The following is a 16080-nucleotide window of genomic DNA, read 5'->3' as shown; positions in this document are numbered from 1 at the left end:
ACTGGAAAAGAACCCAGTTTATTTTTGGCCTTTTGTTTTTAAGAACTTCAACAGAATTTATCCCTGATTCATAACCTAAAAGACAAAAGGAATGCTTTTAAATGTTCTGTTTTGTTTTTTCAAATTTACTTCAAATTTACAATTTTTTGAAACCTGAAACAACACATTGCAAATCTCAAGACTCATGTAGCTAGACGGAGTTGATGTAAAAAGGAGAGAATGACCAGGAGCTGATATGCTCTGAAATTTGGCAAAGCTGGCAGCATAGGAGATGGAGACAGTGTGGCTTCATGCTCAGGCAGAAGGCTGGTCATCTCCAAAAGGCCAGGCCAAGGAAACCATATCCATGAAGGTCTAGAGTGGTGCTTTGCAAAGTCTTCCCCAGAATGGGCTCTGCCCTCCTCATTCTGTGGACAGGCATTACAGCATAATGCTGCTCACTTGCCTGAACTCAAAGTTTCCTCCAACTTACTGTGCCCAATAAGCTATGTGACCTTAAGCAACTTATATCACATTCCCAATCACAAGTGTCCTCATCTGTAAAAGCTGGTTAACAGAAACAGCTGCTGCACAAGACGATGTGAGAACCAAGTGTAAGAATACTGTAAAGCCTTTCGCACAGTTGTGGGTATTCAGTAAGGGTTTGAGAGTCAGCTACTATATTAAAAACAGTACTGCATAAAATAATAATGGTATTTTAACTCAATAGGTTTCCAAATTTTGTTTGGAAAAAAAAAAAAAAGCCTTTCATTGATTAAAGAAGAAAAAAGGCTGCAGATTGCTTTCTAAAAGTAAAAAAAAAAAAAAAAAAAAAAATGAATACCTGCAATTCTCCTTAACTTAGAACATTTGAACCATAAAGAAAGCAGGTGCTAACCTCAGTCTTACTAAGAGGAGAAGGAGCTGAAACCCTGTCCGGCTTACCCCTATGGCCAAGGGACCCTGCAGGCTGTATGACCTGTCACATACTCTGGCTGTGGTCTCAGTAAACCTATCAGAAGTACACACTTCCCTCTAATGTTGAAGTAGGGCCATTGTTGAGAAATCAGGAGAAGAAAAGGTAAAAGTGGGTATTTATGAACTAGACACCATAATAATCCTTAGAAGTATCTAAAGTTACTTTGTTTTGAGAGGCAGAGAGAAAAAGAGAAAGTGCAGGGTGTGGGCAGAGAGAGAAGGATACAGAGTCTTAAGCATGCTCCACGCCAGGCATGGAGCCCAACACAGGGCTCGATCTCATGACCCTGATCTCATGACCTGAGCTGAAATCAAGAGTCAACTGCTTAACTGATTGGGCCACCTAGGCACCCCTTTCACATTATCTTTTGATAAAGACTCTTTTTATCAAGAACTCCTTAAAAACTGAAGCCCATTGAGCTGCAAACACAGAATCCCTAAGCACCTGCCAGAAGTTGTAACTGAAGACAGAAACATGATGTCCTATAACCGGCACTGACTGACCTGTATCCACTTACCTCTTAGGCAAATTAAAAGATACCTGGTCTTCACTGAAAATCAATGTCTGTTTAATCTGGAATGTTCCTATGGAACTTCGGATTGCCCAAGAACTGTCATTCGTGTGTGTATGTGTATGTGTACATGCATGCGTATAGAAAAGGAAGTGAAAAGCTGGAAAATCTCCCCTCAAAGGATCAGTCCATTTATATCCAGCTGATCACATTCTGAAAAGTGAACAGTGAGATAGGAACATCACCAAAGAGCAAAGAGCACTGACCCCCAATGTTTATAAAGGTTATCCAAAGCTCTCTGTATCTGTGTCATCTAGCAGAGGCTTCTAGACACTGAACTTCATTTTACTTCTCCTAGCCCCAGCCAGGGAGAAAATGGATAAAATTAAGCAAGCATAAAAGGGGTGATTCTCTCCACAGTAAACCTGGGCCTGCTTGGGGGCAGAGCCCAAACAGCAAGGGAACAGCAAGAAACAATGAGGTGGGAGCGAGGATGCTTTTGGGGGGCTTTACTTCCTTTTTTGATGGCTTGGAGTTCCCAAGTACCAAGCATGCCCACAATCAAATAAGTGAAGTTTCAAATACTCCAAAGTCAAACAGATAATTTGGGAATCATTCCTGATATCCCGGATAAGTGAGAGTTGAATAGGCACTGATGTTAAATTATGAAGAGGGCTGGCAGTCTTTGGGTTTTTTTAAGTGAGTATCTTTGAGTAAGAGCCGTATGGATGCTAAAATAATGAGGTTTATAAATAGGCTTAATATTCAAACAAGCTGGCTTTAAAAAAAAACACACAAAACTTGTGCTCAGTTTCAAAGGTGACAGCAAGATACCTCCTAGTTGGGCATAAGAGGGTGTTCCGGTATGGGAAGTTGGATGTGCAACAACTACGCATGCACAGTGAGAACTCTAGCTCTCTGCCTTTCGTGTTCGCCCGCGCTTCCAGGCAATGATGACTCATTCTGTTCCAGATCCCGTCAGATCCCATTTCCATCCTTCTCTACCAAGGTCACTACTGGTGCTGATGCACAGACAGACAGCTTTGGAAATCTTGGTTCTCAGCCCTCAGTTTCCTCAAGGGAGAGGAGATTGTGGGGGCAGAATCAGAAAAACAATGTGCACAGCAAGGCTCAGAGTTAACTGAGTGGAGTTAACTACATGTTCTCAGGAGTTCAGGTCACATGCAGCTCCCTTGTGGGAAAGTGGACTAAGATAAAATGTCACAAATATCCATGAAATGAGCAAGGACCTGAATGATCATCTGATTCTCTGGTTTTGTTTTTCATTGGCATATGGGTTACAGACTGAATAGAACTGGATAGCTCTGGAAACTTCTGAATATGTCTTAAATCATTTGTATGAACTACTCTACATGTTGCTGAGAATAGAAGGTCCTTGTACATTTCTTCTTATTCTACCAGTGATTTCATTTCCATGACGCATTAAAACCTAGATTTGCAAAGCTTTGTGTATATTGACTGCTTGATGGCACTTCTCATACTTTGAACAAGTAAATGTCAATGAGAAAATGTATATAAATTGCAATCTCCTGATACCTTCTGGCAGAGTATTAGGGAGGGGGAGAAATATTAGAGAAAGTGAGCGATTCTCTTCCCTTACCAGCTCAAATATTTCTTAACTGATGAACTACAGAATGAAACTCCACATAGGCAATGATTCTATTTTCCTTCATGGCCAAAGATCCAAAGCAATACAAAAAATGGAAAGCAGTAAAATGATATAAAATCACTTCCACCTGGAATAACCACAAAATTAGTAAAGGATTGGGGGTTTTTTGCTTAAATTTTGTAGACAATTTTTCTGCTACTTTTTTTTTTTTTTGGTCAAAGTGGGGAATTGTCCCATAGACTCACACTCTTCCATTTAGCCTTCTTAGAAAAGAAAGATCATATTCAGGGTCAGTGACTCCCAAAATACAAAATTGCAATATGTACTCGTCACTCAAAGTGATGAGATCAAATTCAACTTAAGAAGTGAGGTTCGGGGATGAGGATGGTGAACCTGAAGAATGAGAACGCTAATCTGAAGCAGAGCTGTACAGAACACCATCGATTTTTAACTCACTCCTAGAAGCAAATATGTTTGTATCTAGTGCTGGCTGGGCATTGGAAAGAGGAGACATCTTAAAGAATTAATCCAAACTAAACAATCCCACAGGAAGCCCCACCTGGAACAGCACCAGTTCACTCAGCCAATCCACACCGTGCCCGTGCTCCCACATTCCTGAAGGCCTGTTTCATCATTGTTCTCCCTCCCCAGCCCCTTGTCTGCCTGCAGACAGCTGGCCAGACACAGAAATCCAAATCTCTTGTTCCTGCCTGTTTCTTTCCTGGACCTGCGCTAAAAATTCCAGCACTCGAATTACTGTTCAACAGGCCTCCAAATGGGACCCCTCCCCAAAGAAAGCTGAAATCTTTTGGAAAGCAAGCCTTTTTGAGCAGACCAAACATTATTTCCCTCTTGCTTAAAGCTAGGCAGTGAGCTAATCACTGGCACCAACAACAAAATATAGAAAGGTTTGTAGAGAAAAAAATAGAAAGTAAATGTCATGCTTCTAGAAGTCCAGGTAGGACTTTTTTGCATAAATTTTTTATCCCTCTATTCATGTATTTACAACCACTTGCTGTGTTATAAGCACAGCAAAACTGTGTGGGTGGGAATGGAAGAGATTTTTGTGACCTCTTTCCTAGGAGCCTGGCTCCTGTTGAGATAAACCTCAATGAGAAAGGCTGAAAACAAAAATATTTCTTAATATCCATGCAATGCTGCCAAAGTGGAGATAAATCCGAAGGATTAAGACAAAATCTTACTCTCCACAAATGTATCCCTGTAATTAGGGGAGGGGTAGAATTTTTTAAATTGAATTATCCAGAGAGTTACTCCAGGTCTCTACGTTGCTCTTCCCCATCTGTATTTAGCCAGAACAAAAACTGTATCTTCTGCTAAGTGTAACTTCAGTGACCAGTCTGGTCTTTCTAAGCCTTTCCTATCTACTCTAGGAGTATTCCTTTCCTCTCTCCTCTCTTCCACCCTTCCTCCCAGCTATTATCCAAACCTACTCATGGCAGAAAGCAGCTACTGGCCATTTACAACTCCAGGTAACTTTAAGTCAACACACAGTTCCTGGGGAGCAGAGACCCTTCCTATTTCCTCCAAAACCCTCTCTAACAGTAACATCATCCACGGAAGCCTCTTCTCTGGACACGGGCTCTGTAAACTTTAACAATGTAAATATGGCAAAAATAATGTGAATATCAAAAAAAAAAAAACAGAAAAAATGGGGGAGAGCAGTAATTAACTAGCAGATATACTCATAGGGACCATTCTGAGTTCTATTGCCAACAGAAATCACCAAATTCTCCTTACCTATATAGTTACCATTGCTGAAAATGGCCAAGCCCAGAATTGGGTGCTTTGGACAATTCCTTCATTTTTTTTTAACAATGACTAATTTCAGTCTGTAGTTTTGTAGAAAGAACAACAATTCTAAACAATATTTACGGAGTTTCAATTTATGATAATTAATCCTTTTGTTTCACAAATGAGCAACACAGGACTCTATTCATAAAAGTATTTATGGTTCCTCATAGTTAGCAGACTGGATTTCCAAATAACAACCACCTAGAATAGTATACTAAATATAAAACACTTTGTGGGGAGGTAATTTAAAGGTACTATGAGACCCCTCAGAGTCATCTTTGGACAAGAGTCAGGGAGATAGAGAAAAAAGGGGTCAGATATTAGTCTGAATTTGAACTCTTCCTAAAATATACATAGAAGCAGATTTCAAAAACTAATCTTTCAGGTGGCACCTGGGTGGCTCAGTTGGTTAAGCACTGGCAGCATGGAGCCTGCTTTGGATTCTCTCTCTCTCCGCCCCTCCCCAGCTCATGTTCTCACTCGCTCAAAATAAATGATAAATAACCTTAAAAAGAAAACTAATCTTTCACTACTACATTTACTCAGAGTGTCTCTAGAGTACAGGAAAAGTCTTGGTTATTTCAGCATTTTGACTGTTTGGAATCTGGATAAACAAAACTTAACGGTCTTTGGATGTCCAATAGTGACTTTCGGCCAAAATATTCAACACATTCTTATGTTGATTATTTAAGGTTTCACTCTTCTGGTGCCCTTAAGGAAAAAGAAAGCTGTTTCAGCAGACTACTGAATACTAGGTCCCTGTAATAGACTTCTGGAAAGGAATGAAAGTGGAAGGTAGGGAGGGCAGGTTGGGGAAGGCCTTAAAGAGCAGGAAAAGGACCATGAATGAGGAGACATGGTGTGGAAGGTGAGAGCTGTGGTAGGACCTGTGCAGCGCCCCAAGACACAGAGGCCTGGTGTGTCCTTCACAGGGCACTTCAGGAACAGTAGTGTCCCCATAAAGCACCACTGGGCAAGCCTAGACAAAGGACAACCTCCTGCAGAATCCAGAGAGCCTGCACCCAGCCAATCTTTAAGTGGCCCTGCTGTGGTGGCTGGGCTCCACGCTTTGGGTCTCTTGGCCTGCCTCATGACCTGTTGTTCCCAGAAGGTCCATGATAGGGGTCTCACTCCATTTGGCGTCTTGAGTCATAGTCTCTTTCTTCCATTGGAATACTGGGAATGATCCTGGCTTCCCCCCAGGCTTCTGTCTCTGCTCCAAATCCATGTTATGGTGAGCATGAAATCAAGCAGTCAATATAAGAGTTCAAAGCAAAGCTATGTACACTGATTACTATCTGGCCTTTCCCATATGTTGGACAAGAAAATGCCAATGAGAAAATATATATACACTTACAGTCTTCTGGCACCTTCTGTCATACTATTTAGGGTGTCACACTAAACTGAGTTCTCACTACATGTGAGTGTCTGTGTATATACAAATATATAATTTATCTTTCTTCTTATTTGTTGGACTATACATTATACCTTCAAACCAGACTTTTCCTTTCATCTCAAGACCCATGTATCCAACTGTTCATGCTTTCACCACCTCTCTTCAAGGATATCTTATAGGCCTCTCATATTCAATATTTCCAAAATTATACTTATTATCTCTACTCATTCATTCTGCTCCCATGCACAACCAAACCTACTCCCCCTTGGTGGGCCTTATCTAAGTAAATAGCATCTAGGAATGAAGCTAAAAACCTGAGAGTTATCCAAGATTCCACACTCTTCCCCATTTCCCACATCCAAGTCCTATTGAGTCTACCACCTAAAAATCTCTCAAATCTACCCGTATAGACCTACAATGGTTTCCCATTGGTAAAACCCCTGGTCTAAAGAAGAAAACTCTCTGCCTTAGTGCCGTCATCTGGGAGACCTCTGTGCCATGAGAGCCAAGCAAGGGAAGCAGTGGAAGTGCAGGCTAAAGTGTAAAACAAGAAAGCTGAGGCAGAGGTGCAAGTAAACTGCTAGCTGCTGTACCCATGGAAGTCACAGGAGCAGAAATAAGGAAAACCAGAGGTCAGGGATGCTGGTATCAATTTGTGGAACTGCATGCCTACTTTCTAAAGTTTGACTCAATGGATCTAGAACATCTGTCACCATCTCATCATAATGACCAGCTTTGCGACCCATCTTGCTCATATCAAAACAGTCCCTTTTGGTCCTTTGCCTTGGACCTGTGACTTTCAGGACTAATTCTGTTTTCATTCGTAGCTAAATGTAACACACATACAATAAATCATCTCTTCTGCTGTCTTAGCTGAGTAAGTAAATACATATATACATACATACATACATACATACATACATACGAAGATCTAATCCCTCTCTAGTGATGTCTTAAGACTCCTGTCTCCATACAGTCTTGGCTATAGCCACATGGCCTTCCTGGTTTTTGAGGTGCCATGTTTCTTTAGCTTTTTTGCACATGCTATCTTCCCAGCCCTTGAAAACCTCAGAACATTCTTCCTCAACTCTTTACTTAACTAATGTCTACTTGTTCTTCATAGCTGATTTTAAAGCTTACTTCTTCAGAGAAGCCTTCCCTGATTTTTGCACCTGGTTTGGGCCCCCTATTATATTTTTCCACAGCATTTGTTACTATAAATAATTACTTGTGGAATTACATGTTTAATATTTACTTCTACCATTAGACTGAATGCTCCCTAAGGGAGGGAGCCTTCATCTTGCTTCCCACTATCTAGCTGTAAGTGCCAGAGAAATGTTTGCATAGTGAAGGAGTTATGGATGACTTTCTTGCATACAGTTGTATATGTATTCATTCAGATATATCAATAATATTCATTATCTATAGTCATAAATTATATGTTCTCAATTGAATTATTCTCTTAAGCTTTTCATTATTTCACAACCTACAAACATCTAGGTTTTTCTTACACTCATGAAGACTCGATTATTTTATTTAGTAAGAGCTGTCAAAAGGTCTTTAATAAGGAGTACTCTCCACTAAGTCTGAAGAATACCAAGGTTTTACATGGATTCTCCAGAAATACAGTGTTCCATTTGTTGTGGAATCCACTTTTTATTACTGATGAGAAATTGTGATGGTCATTCTCAAAGCTGTTACAGACTACTTTATGGGCCTCATACTCAATAATTATTGTTCTTAGTCTCTTATCAAAAAGCCATGATTTAGATCATGTATGCATTTTCCTTTCATATGGAAAAACTGGCAAGCAGTTTTCCATGACCCAAAAAAAAAATTAAAGACAGAAAATCAAGCTAGAAATGTAGAAATCCCTCTACTTAGGGTGGCTTCCTAACCAATAGAGGCTGTAAAGCTTGGTCAAAATAATAAATGCTTAGCTGATAAATATTGGGTTGTAATTAGCTAATAAGTCAGCACAACCAAATTATGTTAAGCAAGTGATGATATACTAATATACTATATTATTATTCAAGTAAAGAGAATTTCATTCTAAATGAAAAAAACCTACTTACCTTTTATATATTTCACCTCTTTCTCCCTCTTAATACACATTAAGAACGTATTCAGGTGAGGCTTTCCTGATCTTTATTAGGAAAAGAAAGACTCGAAAACAATTCGTCACATACAAATGTCTTCCTTCTCTGAATCCTAGGACACTGTGTCAACATCACTTAGTTAGCAGTTAATTATTGCACATACTTTTATTGTTGTTTTTTAACTTTTCACATGTATAAATATTATCTTGTCTCCCTAACTAGACTCTAAATTTCCTGAGAGCAGGACTTTAATTCTGATACTTCTATATGTCCTCTGAAGCTCCTGGTATCTGGTATATAATAGGAGACCAACAAATATATGCTGAGCCATTCCAATGACATGAGAGAGTGGTAAGACCAATTAATACACTAAAATATGTAAACTGGAGGAAATAAATAACTTTTTAGATTATTCATTTGGCGTTGCTTTATTAGTGAGATTCAGATAAAGTACCCCTTTTCTAGGTCATCTAAGCCAGGACTCTCAGACCCACTGCTCCAAGCCAAAGGTCTCTCCATAGTCCAGACTGCTACCACGAACAGCTACATGGATCTTCCAGAAGCTACTCCATTTCAACATATCTAAACCCAAGTTTATCACTCTGCTTTATCCAAGCCTGCTCTCCTCTCCATGACCCCTAATAAAGCAAATGGCAACAAACTCACTAAGGTATCCAAGCCAAAACAAACCTGGAAGACAACTTCCCTTTCTCTCTCTCTCCCTCTCTCTGCTCCAAAACTAACTGGCACTACCCTAAATTCAAGAATCTTCTCCAACCGGTCTCCAAGCCTAAAATTCCATCACCAGTCTGCCCTCTACACTTCTTCCAGAACAGCCATCCTAAAATTCAAATTTCACTGTTACTCACCTGCTTAAAGTCTCTTAATAATTCCTCATAAGTAAGAGATAAAATGAAAACTCCTTAATATTACATATAACAAAATGAAAAATATTCTCTGCAAGATGAATAAAACAAAACAGATGAATAGTTTTGAATAAAACCAAAAGCAAAGTTTTAAAAATTCCATGTATTACTATCTGGCCCACTCCTTCCTCTCCAACATTTGCTCTCACTCTTCCTCCACGTACCAGCATCTTCCATGCCTCTGTACCTTTGCACACTCTGTTACCCCCAGTCATCAGCTTTCACCTGTCCCTCAATATTGTACTCGATAAGCTGCAAGAGGATATCACACAGCTACCTTTCAAGGAAAGTAACTAAGGCTCTTGGGAATTGATTTATAAGGAAAGGTAACCCTGTTTGGTCCCTATGGGACCAGGGACCAATTTAGGGGCCAAGTACTTTTGAGGTAACTGAGAGATTTCTGTCTAGTAGCTCAATATTAGATGACAGCAAATGGACCCAACAACACCCTCTCCTTTTGGGGATTATCAATGAGAAGTGAGCATAGAGAAGGGCACTAGGATCCAGGCTATCTCCCTAGTAAGGAGCAGCAGCTTTCCCAGGTGCCCTTAATCTAGGTGCTCAGAATCCTGGACTGATTTATTCTGAGATGACTAGATGACTCCTTGTTTCCTCAAATCTTTGCAAAACATTTCTTTGCATCTTTGCACAAGGCTGACATGAATGAAAAGGACCCACGCAAGTCTCTTCCTTGTAACTCTAAGGACACTGCTAGAATAAATCTGCAGCTGACTGCCAGTCTGCAACACCTCTGGCCATCCCAGATAGAGGAGGCTCTCTGTGCATTCCTCTGTAACTATAGTCAACACTTCCAGCTTCTCCTTTCAGTCTCTCCTGCCAGCTTGGGAAGTGCTGAAGGGCAAGTATCTTATCTGCTTTTGCACACCCAGAGTTTATGAAAGCACCTGGCATATAATAGACACTCAGTAAATGTTAATTGAGTAAACTAATGTTGCCTGAACACTGATGGCACTATTGAAACTTAAGTCAGGCGGAGAAGGACAGATACCATATGTTTGCACTCATAGGTCTAACAGGAGAAACCTAAAAGAGGGCCATAGGGAGGTGAAGGGGGAAAGAGAGTCGGGGAGAGAGAGGGACACAAATCATGAGAGACTATTGAATACTGAAAACAAACTGAGGACTGAAGGTGGAGGGGAGCTGGGGAAGGGGTGATGGTCATGGAGGGGGTTACTTGTGGGGAGAAGCACTGAGTGTTATATGGAAACCAATTTGACAATAAACTATTATAAGAATAAATAAATAAACAAATAAAATGTGAAATAGCTAAAAAAAAAAAAACTTGTGGATGAGTACAGAGGAAATACAGCATAAGAGGGCTTCACTAAATAAGGAATATGAAACCAAAGATCCAGGCTTTCTGTCCATGGCTTTCCCACGCATCTTTGCTGGTGTGGTTTGGAAGAGTCACTTAAGGTCTTGGTGCTTCAGTGGGGTACTAGTGAAGACCCTCTGAGAGAACCAAACTCAACACAACCTAGGCAGAACCAGTCTGGCTGGCGGTACAGCCGGCAGAGCACAGAATCCTAGAAACAAGTGCAGGGACTGGAGCTTCTGGGAGCAGACCAGGGATTTCCACTCCATGTTCTCCCCTCTGCTTTTCTCTGAGTGGTGGCTTCACTGTCTCCTATCACAGAAAGGTCTTCCCCATGAACTGGGCAGAAGGGAAAGTGCACTCTCCAGCGGCTGAAAGAGCAGTCCCAGCCAAGTACTCTGCTTACTACTCAGTTCCAGGCCACACCTGAGACCTCCCTACCACTCTTGCCACAAAGGTCAAACTCTAAGACTGGACATTCCTGGGTCTTGAGCTCATCCCTAACTCAGGAGGGAGGCAGGGTCTATTACCATAGTAGGGAGTGGCAAAGCTCACTGAATAGACAAAAACAATAGTCCCAGTCTGTTACTTAAATAGCTATTTACCTCCCTTTATATCATAATACCATTTTAGATAATGCAAAAGAACACATCATCTTCATAGAAAGTGCTATATAAGCATAAAATTTATGATACTGACTACCTTATAGTAAGAAAAAAAATAAACACATTATAGCTTAATTACAATTTGGACAATAGAATAAGTGAAACTTGCCCTCAATTTTTTTTTAAAAAAGACATAGTAACACTTTTTTGTCACCATAGAACAGTCTGGCAATATAAAACCCTTGGTCAGGACCCAAGGTACAAGTCATGACTCAAACCTATGTCGCCATGAGGCTCCCCCCACATCACCAGAGGAATAAAGTACAGCCGTTGTCACAGTTTCCTTGATTGGAAGACTCCCTAACAAAACAGCCATGGGCGGGGGGAGTCTGGGAGGGGCTCTTAAAAATTCCACCCTCTTTACAGAGGAAAGAAGTATGTATGACAACAGCACTGGCAGAAAACCGAGGTTTACAGAAACGGAAATGGGTTTAAAAAAAAAGAGGCTCATCCCAGAAATATAAGCAGATAGCATCCCTTTGACAGATATAATTAAAAAGCTCAGGTGTGCAGTATTGTTGCCTTCCAACTTAGCAGAACGTGAACATGAGTCTGAGAGCTGCAGAGGGAGGATGAGGAACATCACAACCTTCAAATCACAGTTGGCGTCTATACGGTGGTGTTCAGCACCTCACACAGGGGAGATGAGAGTCGTCATTATGGTAAGTACCAAGGCTTGCAGGGTTCTGCCATCTCAGCTGGGGTAGATAATCTTTAAATTTCACATTTTCAGTATTCTATGTGCTATGAGCATGGTGATGATGCTACAAGGCTAGATTAAGAGTTTTTCCCAATTTTTCCCCAAAGAAATACATGAATGAGCTCTCCGTTTCAAATACGTATTAATAATTTACTGCACACCAGGTAGTGCTATAGTGCTGAGGATACATCGGTGATCAAAGCAGACTGAAAAATCTATGTCCTCATGAAGTTTATATTTTAGTTGGAGCAGATAAACAATAAATGTAATAAATAAAATACATAGCATTCATGTGGTGAGATGTGTAAGAGAAAAAAATTAAGCATGGAAGGGGGATGGGTGGTGGTTGTAATGTATGCAGAATCATTCCCTATATTCTCCTCTGCTGTAGATTCTTGGCAGATGATAACCACAGGAGCAACAATCCTCTTATTGTTGGTAAAGACCACTCCTGGCCAGTGCACAAAAGGGGAGAACACATGGAGAGGGGAAGAAGAGAATGTAGGTAAACAGGAGTGGGATTCAGCCCTGAGTTGTGGTCTGTTCTGACCTCAGTTTAGATTTCTGTGCCCAATCTGGGTAATGATACTAACAAAACCTGCCTCCATCTTGTTCATGGAATACTGCGTTGATAGGTCATACGGCCTATACGCCAATCCAAATATATTTGTGTATATATATATATATATATATATATATATATATATATATATTCATTTCGATTATTATAAAGTTCATATTTGGGTCTTTATGTTTCCTTAATCAACTATTTACTGAACACCTATTACATGCCAGACCCTGCTCTATACACTGGGTGTATAGCAGTAAGCAAGACAGCAAAGTGTCTGTCCTCAAGGAGCTCACGCTCTAATACAGGAGATGAAAAATTCAACAGTAAGCTGAATAGAAAAGATATTGACAAGAAGACAGATGCCATTGAACAGTCCAGGCATGAGATGATCAAGTGCTGAACTTAGATGGTTCCCAGACAAGGTGAACTAAATTCCTATCTGTGATCACCTATAAAGCCATTTCTATAAGGGAATTATGGTAATAACTTTACATGAAAATCCAATAGGGCTATTGGGTCTTTCTAAAATGATGAAAGGGCTGCTTCCTTTCTCTTACTGACAGTCTGTTGTGGACAAATAGAAACATACCCTTCCACTTCCTAACGGTTTCTAGTTTGTGAACTGCAAACATGTTGTTCCAAGGGGTATAAATAAGCATCCCTTTGGTTTCCAGAGTCTTTAGCAACTTATCACAGCACTACCATTTTGATTTTTTAAGTGGCAGTAAGAACCATTAACAGTAGTAAAAAAATGATGCCATAATAACGATAGTAACATGTCCTTTTCAAAATAGAAAGTGAAGCAACAGATCTCCTAGGATTGCTGTTAGGCAGAGCGTTTCAGTAGAAGGGTAAAGAGAGGAATTCAAAAACACCCACTTGGAGAAGAATCAACCCACACCTTTTATGTTCAAAGGCACCGGATGCTGAGTAGATATGAGAGAGAGATCACACCCCAACACCTTGGGGAGAGAAGCCTAAAAGATATGAAGCAGGAAGCTACAAGACAGTGTGTTGTAAGCACTAAATTCTTTTTTACACACATTCTCAGCCTGGCTGATCTGCCCAACCACTCTCTGCAGCCTGAGTGGCTCAGTGGAGTGGGTTGTAATTGCAAAGCAGCCAGAAAGCAGTGTGTGCAGAGGAGTCCCTCCAGCCCAGACGGCAAGGAGACTGACAGCACTTTTACACTGCATACCTCGGACCCAGACTCTGCAGATGCAACAACTCTCTGTGTGCACCACAGTATGATCAGATTGAATGCTCATTACATATGACATGAGTTTACTGTAAACGCTGCTCTGAATGAAGTGCTGCCTTGCATGCATCTCAACTGTCAGGACAGCCTGCCAACCAAAATGACGAAATTTCCAATTAAGTTCACCACCTCTGCTTATAGCAGCCAGACAACTCAAAAATCATACTAGTTGGCATGGTTTCCCATTTAGATCAATGACAATGAAACTCACTTAGATTACTGATGGAGTGCTTTTATAAATTGCACTTTAAATGGGGACCCCTTAAAATATATTATCTATTTCTCCCCTTTAGACACTTTCAATACCCTGGTCAAGATGTAGTCTCCTCTAAGATGAAGCTAACTTAGATGAGTGCCTTTTTTATTTTGTTTTGGGGTGTGTGTGTGTGTGTGTGTGTGTGTGCGCGCGCATATGCATGTACTTCCAAAAACAATAATTACAGCAAAACAAACAAACTGCCAAGGAGCTGGTATTCCCATCATTGTCCTTCATAAGGAACAGAATGTCTGGATAATATATTTGGAGGAAAAAAAAATTTTTTAACTGCACTAGATATTTGATGCCAAATGTATCTGGTAGTCATGAAAGATGTTTTTGGGATCTCCCTGGTCAACTGAAAAGGTATCACTATAGCTTCCTGAATGGGATACCCAGCTGTTCATTATTTATAAAATCTTTTCACATAAAATACCATGTATTTTCAGGTCACCTCTCCTCAGTACCCAAAACCAGACAGAGCCCAATGAAGTGAATGAAATTCAGAGATCTCTCTCTGTCCATCAGTCCAACTAGAACTCTGGCCACTCTACTGAAAGCAAATGCGCTATTTCACTACTTAAATATAGCTAGGAAAACTCCACTGTTGGTTCTGACCCCCACTTTCTCCAAAAAGAGCCCCTTCCTTCTGGTGGCTACTTTAAGGTATGAAAGAACCCTAAGAAGATATCAGAAGTTGAAACAAGCTGGGGAGAGGGGGAGGAAAATTTAGCAGCCAGAACGCATGTAGCATTTGAACTGAAGGGAAGTTCTTGGACCACCTGCCAAGACGTTTGCAAGCGCTTTGCAGAGAATAACTCTTCCTTTGGTTAACAGTCCCCAGACTTTTCTCCCAGGGCAAAAGGACCAGAAACATCTCCATGGGTACTAAGCTACTACAACTGAAATCTAAGGACATTTCCTCTTTCCCCCAAAGAAAGTAAGCTTTGGAAATAGCAAGGCATTCTAAAACACTCAGAAAAACAAGTCTCTTTGGGGGGCGAAGGGGGGGCGGGAGGTAGCAGTGACTGTAATTAACAGAGAAACAGTTGTGGAACTTCTCGGGCTGCATTTAAAGGGCCGTGCGGGAACTGGGTGAGCGAGCAGTCATGGCTGTAGCGGCGTAGTAAAATACTGACTGCAGAGAGATACGGGGCAAAAGAAGTCAATAGATTTACTTACAGCCCTCGGAGCCGAAGCCAGATTTTCTCGATCTGTTCGGGTTGCAGGTATTTCAGAGAGTTGCTCTCAAATTCTTCAATCTCCTTGGTCGGCGACTCCATAGCTGCAGGTTATCACTGGGAATGAGGCTGGGAGAGTTTGGGCTGTCCCTCCCCGCCTCCTCGCCGGCCCGGCCCGGGAGTCCGCGCCGCGCGCCTTTGCCTGTCACTTTCGGCGTGCGCTCCTCCTTCTGCGCCCCCCAAACCCGGACTTACGGCGGGCTCGCGGCTCGGGCGACCCCCGGCCCAGGTGCCTCCTGGAGGCAGTGCGGGAACCAGCCATGGTCCCCAGCTGCTCAAGGAGAAAGCACCTCGGACCTATTCGGATTTTTTTTTTTAAACAAAGCCACAGAAGCGAACCGTGTGGCAGCTGAAGGACTGGGGGGAGAAAGGGAGGACCGAGTGTGGAGGGGAGGCAGTGAGAAGGGGAGAAGAGGAGGGATGCGCCGAGGGGGAGCCGCGGCGGGCGGGGTGCTGCGACCCCGAGACCGCGCTCACCGGGCTCCGCGCGCGTCCCCTACCCTGGGCGCCCCGCGGCTTCCCCCCTCCCGTCCCTCCCGCCTCTCTCCCGCCGCGCAGCCTTCGCGCCCCGTCTCTGTTTTCTTTCACTTACCAGCAGCTCCGCTGACTAGCGAGAAAAGTGACAACTGAGAAAAGTCGTCTGTCAGCGCGCCGGGGCTGGCGTCTGGTGTGACACCCGCGGGCGCGCAGGGAGGGGCGCGCCGGGCAGCGCCGTCCGGGC

General features: G+C 41.9%; 1 protein-coding gene across 5 annotated transcripts in view; it reads right to left on the bottom strand.

Moving 5' to 3' along the window:
* Positions 1-16080, bottom strand: part of PDE1C (phosphodiesterase 1C) — a 509313-nt gene that overhangs the window by 281796 nt on the left and 211437 nt on the right. For 2 of the 5 annotated variants that reach the window (XM_029925475.1, XM_029925485.1), the window contains exon 1: positions 15301-15617. The exons of the other annotated variants lie outside the window; for them this stretch is intronic. In XM_029925475.1, the coding sequence (XP_029781335.1) occupies positions 15301-15401 (101 nt within the window). In that variant the 5' untranslated portion in view covers positions 15402-15617. Of the gene's footprint in view, positions 1-15300; positions 15618-16080 lie in introns of those variants that run through there. 5 annotated transcript variants of the gene reach the window in all.

This window comes from Suricata suricatta, chromosome 2 (genome assembly GCF_006229205.1).
Source record: "Suricata suricatta isolate VVHF042 chromosome 2, meerkat_22Aug2017_6uvM2_HiC, whole genome shotgun sequence".
Classification (NCBI taxonomy): Eukaryota; Metazoa; Chordata; class Mammalia; order Carnivora; family Herpestidae; genus Suricata; species Suricata suricatta.
The sequence above is the reverse complement of the archived record's forward strand: the minus strand, read 5'-3'. Positions and strand labels throughout refer to the sequence as shown.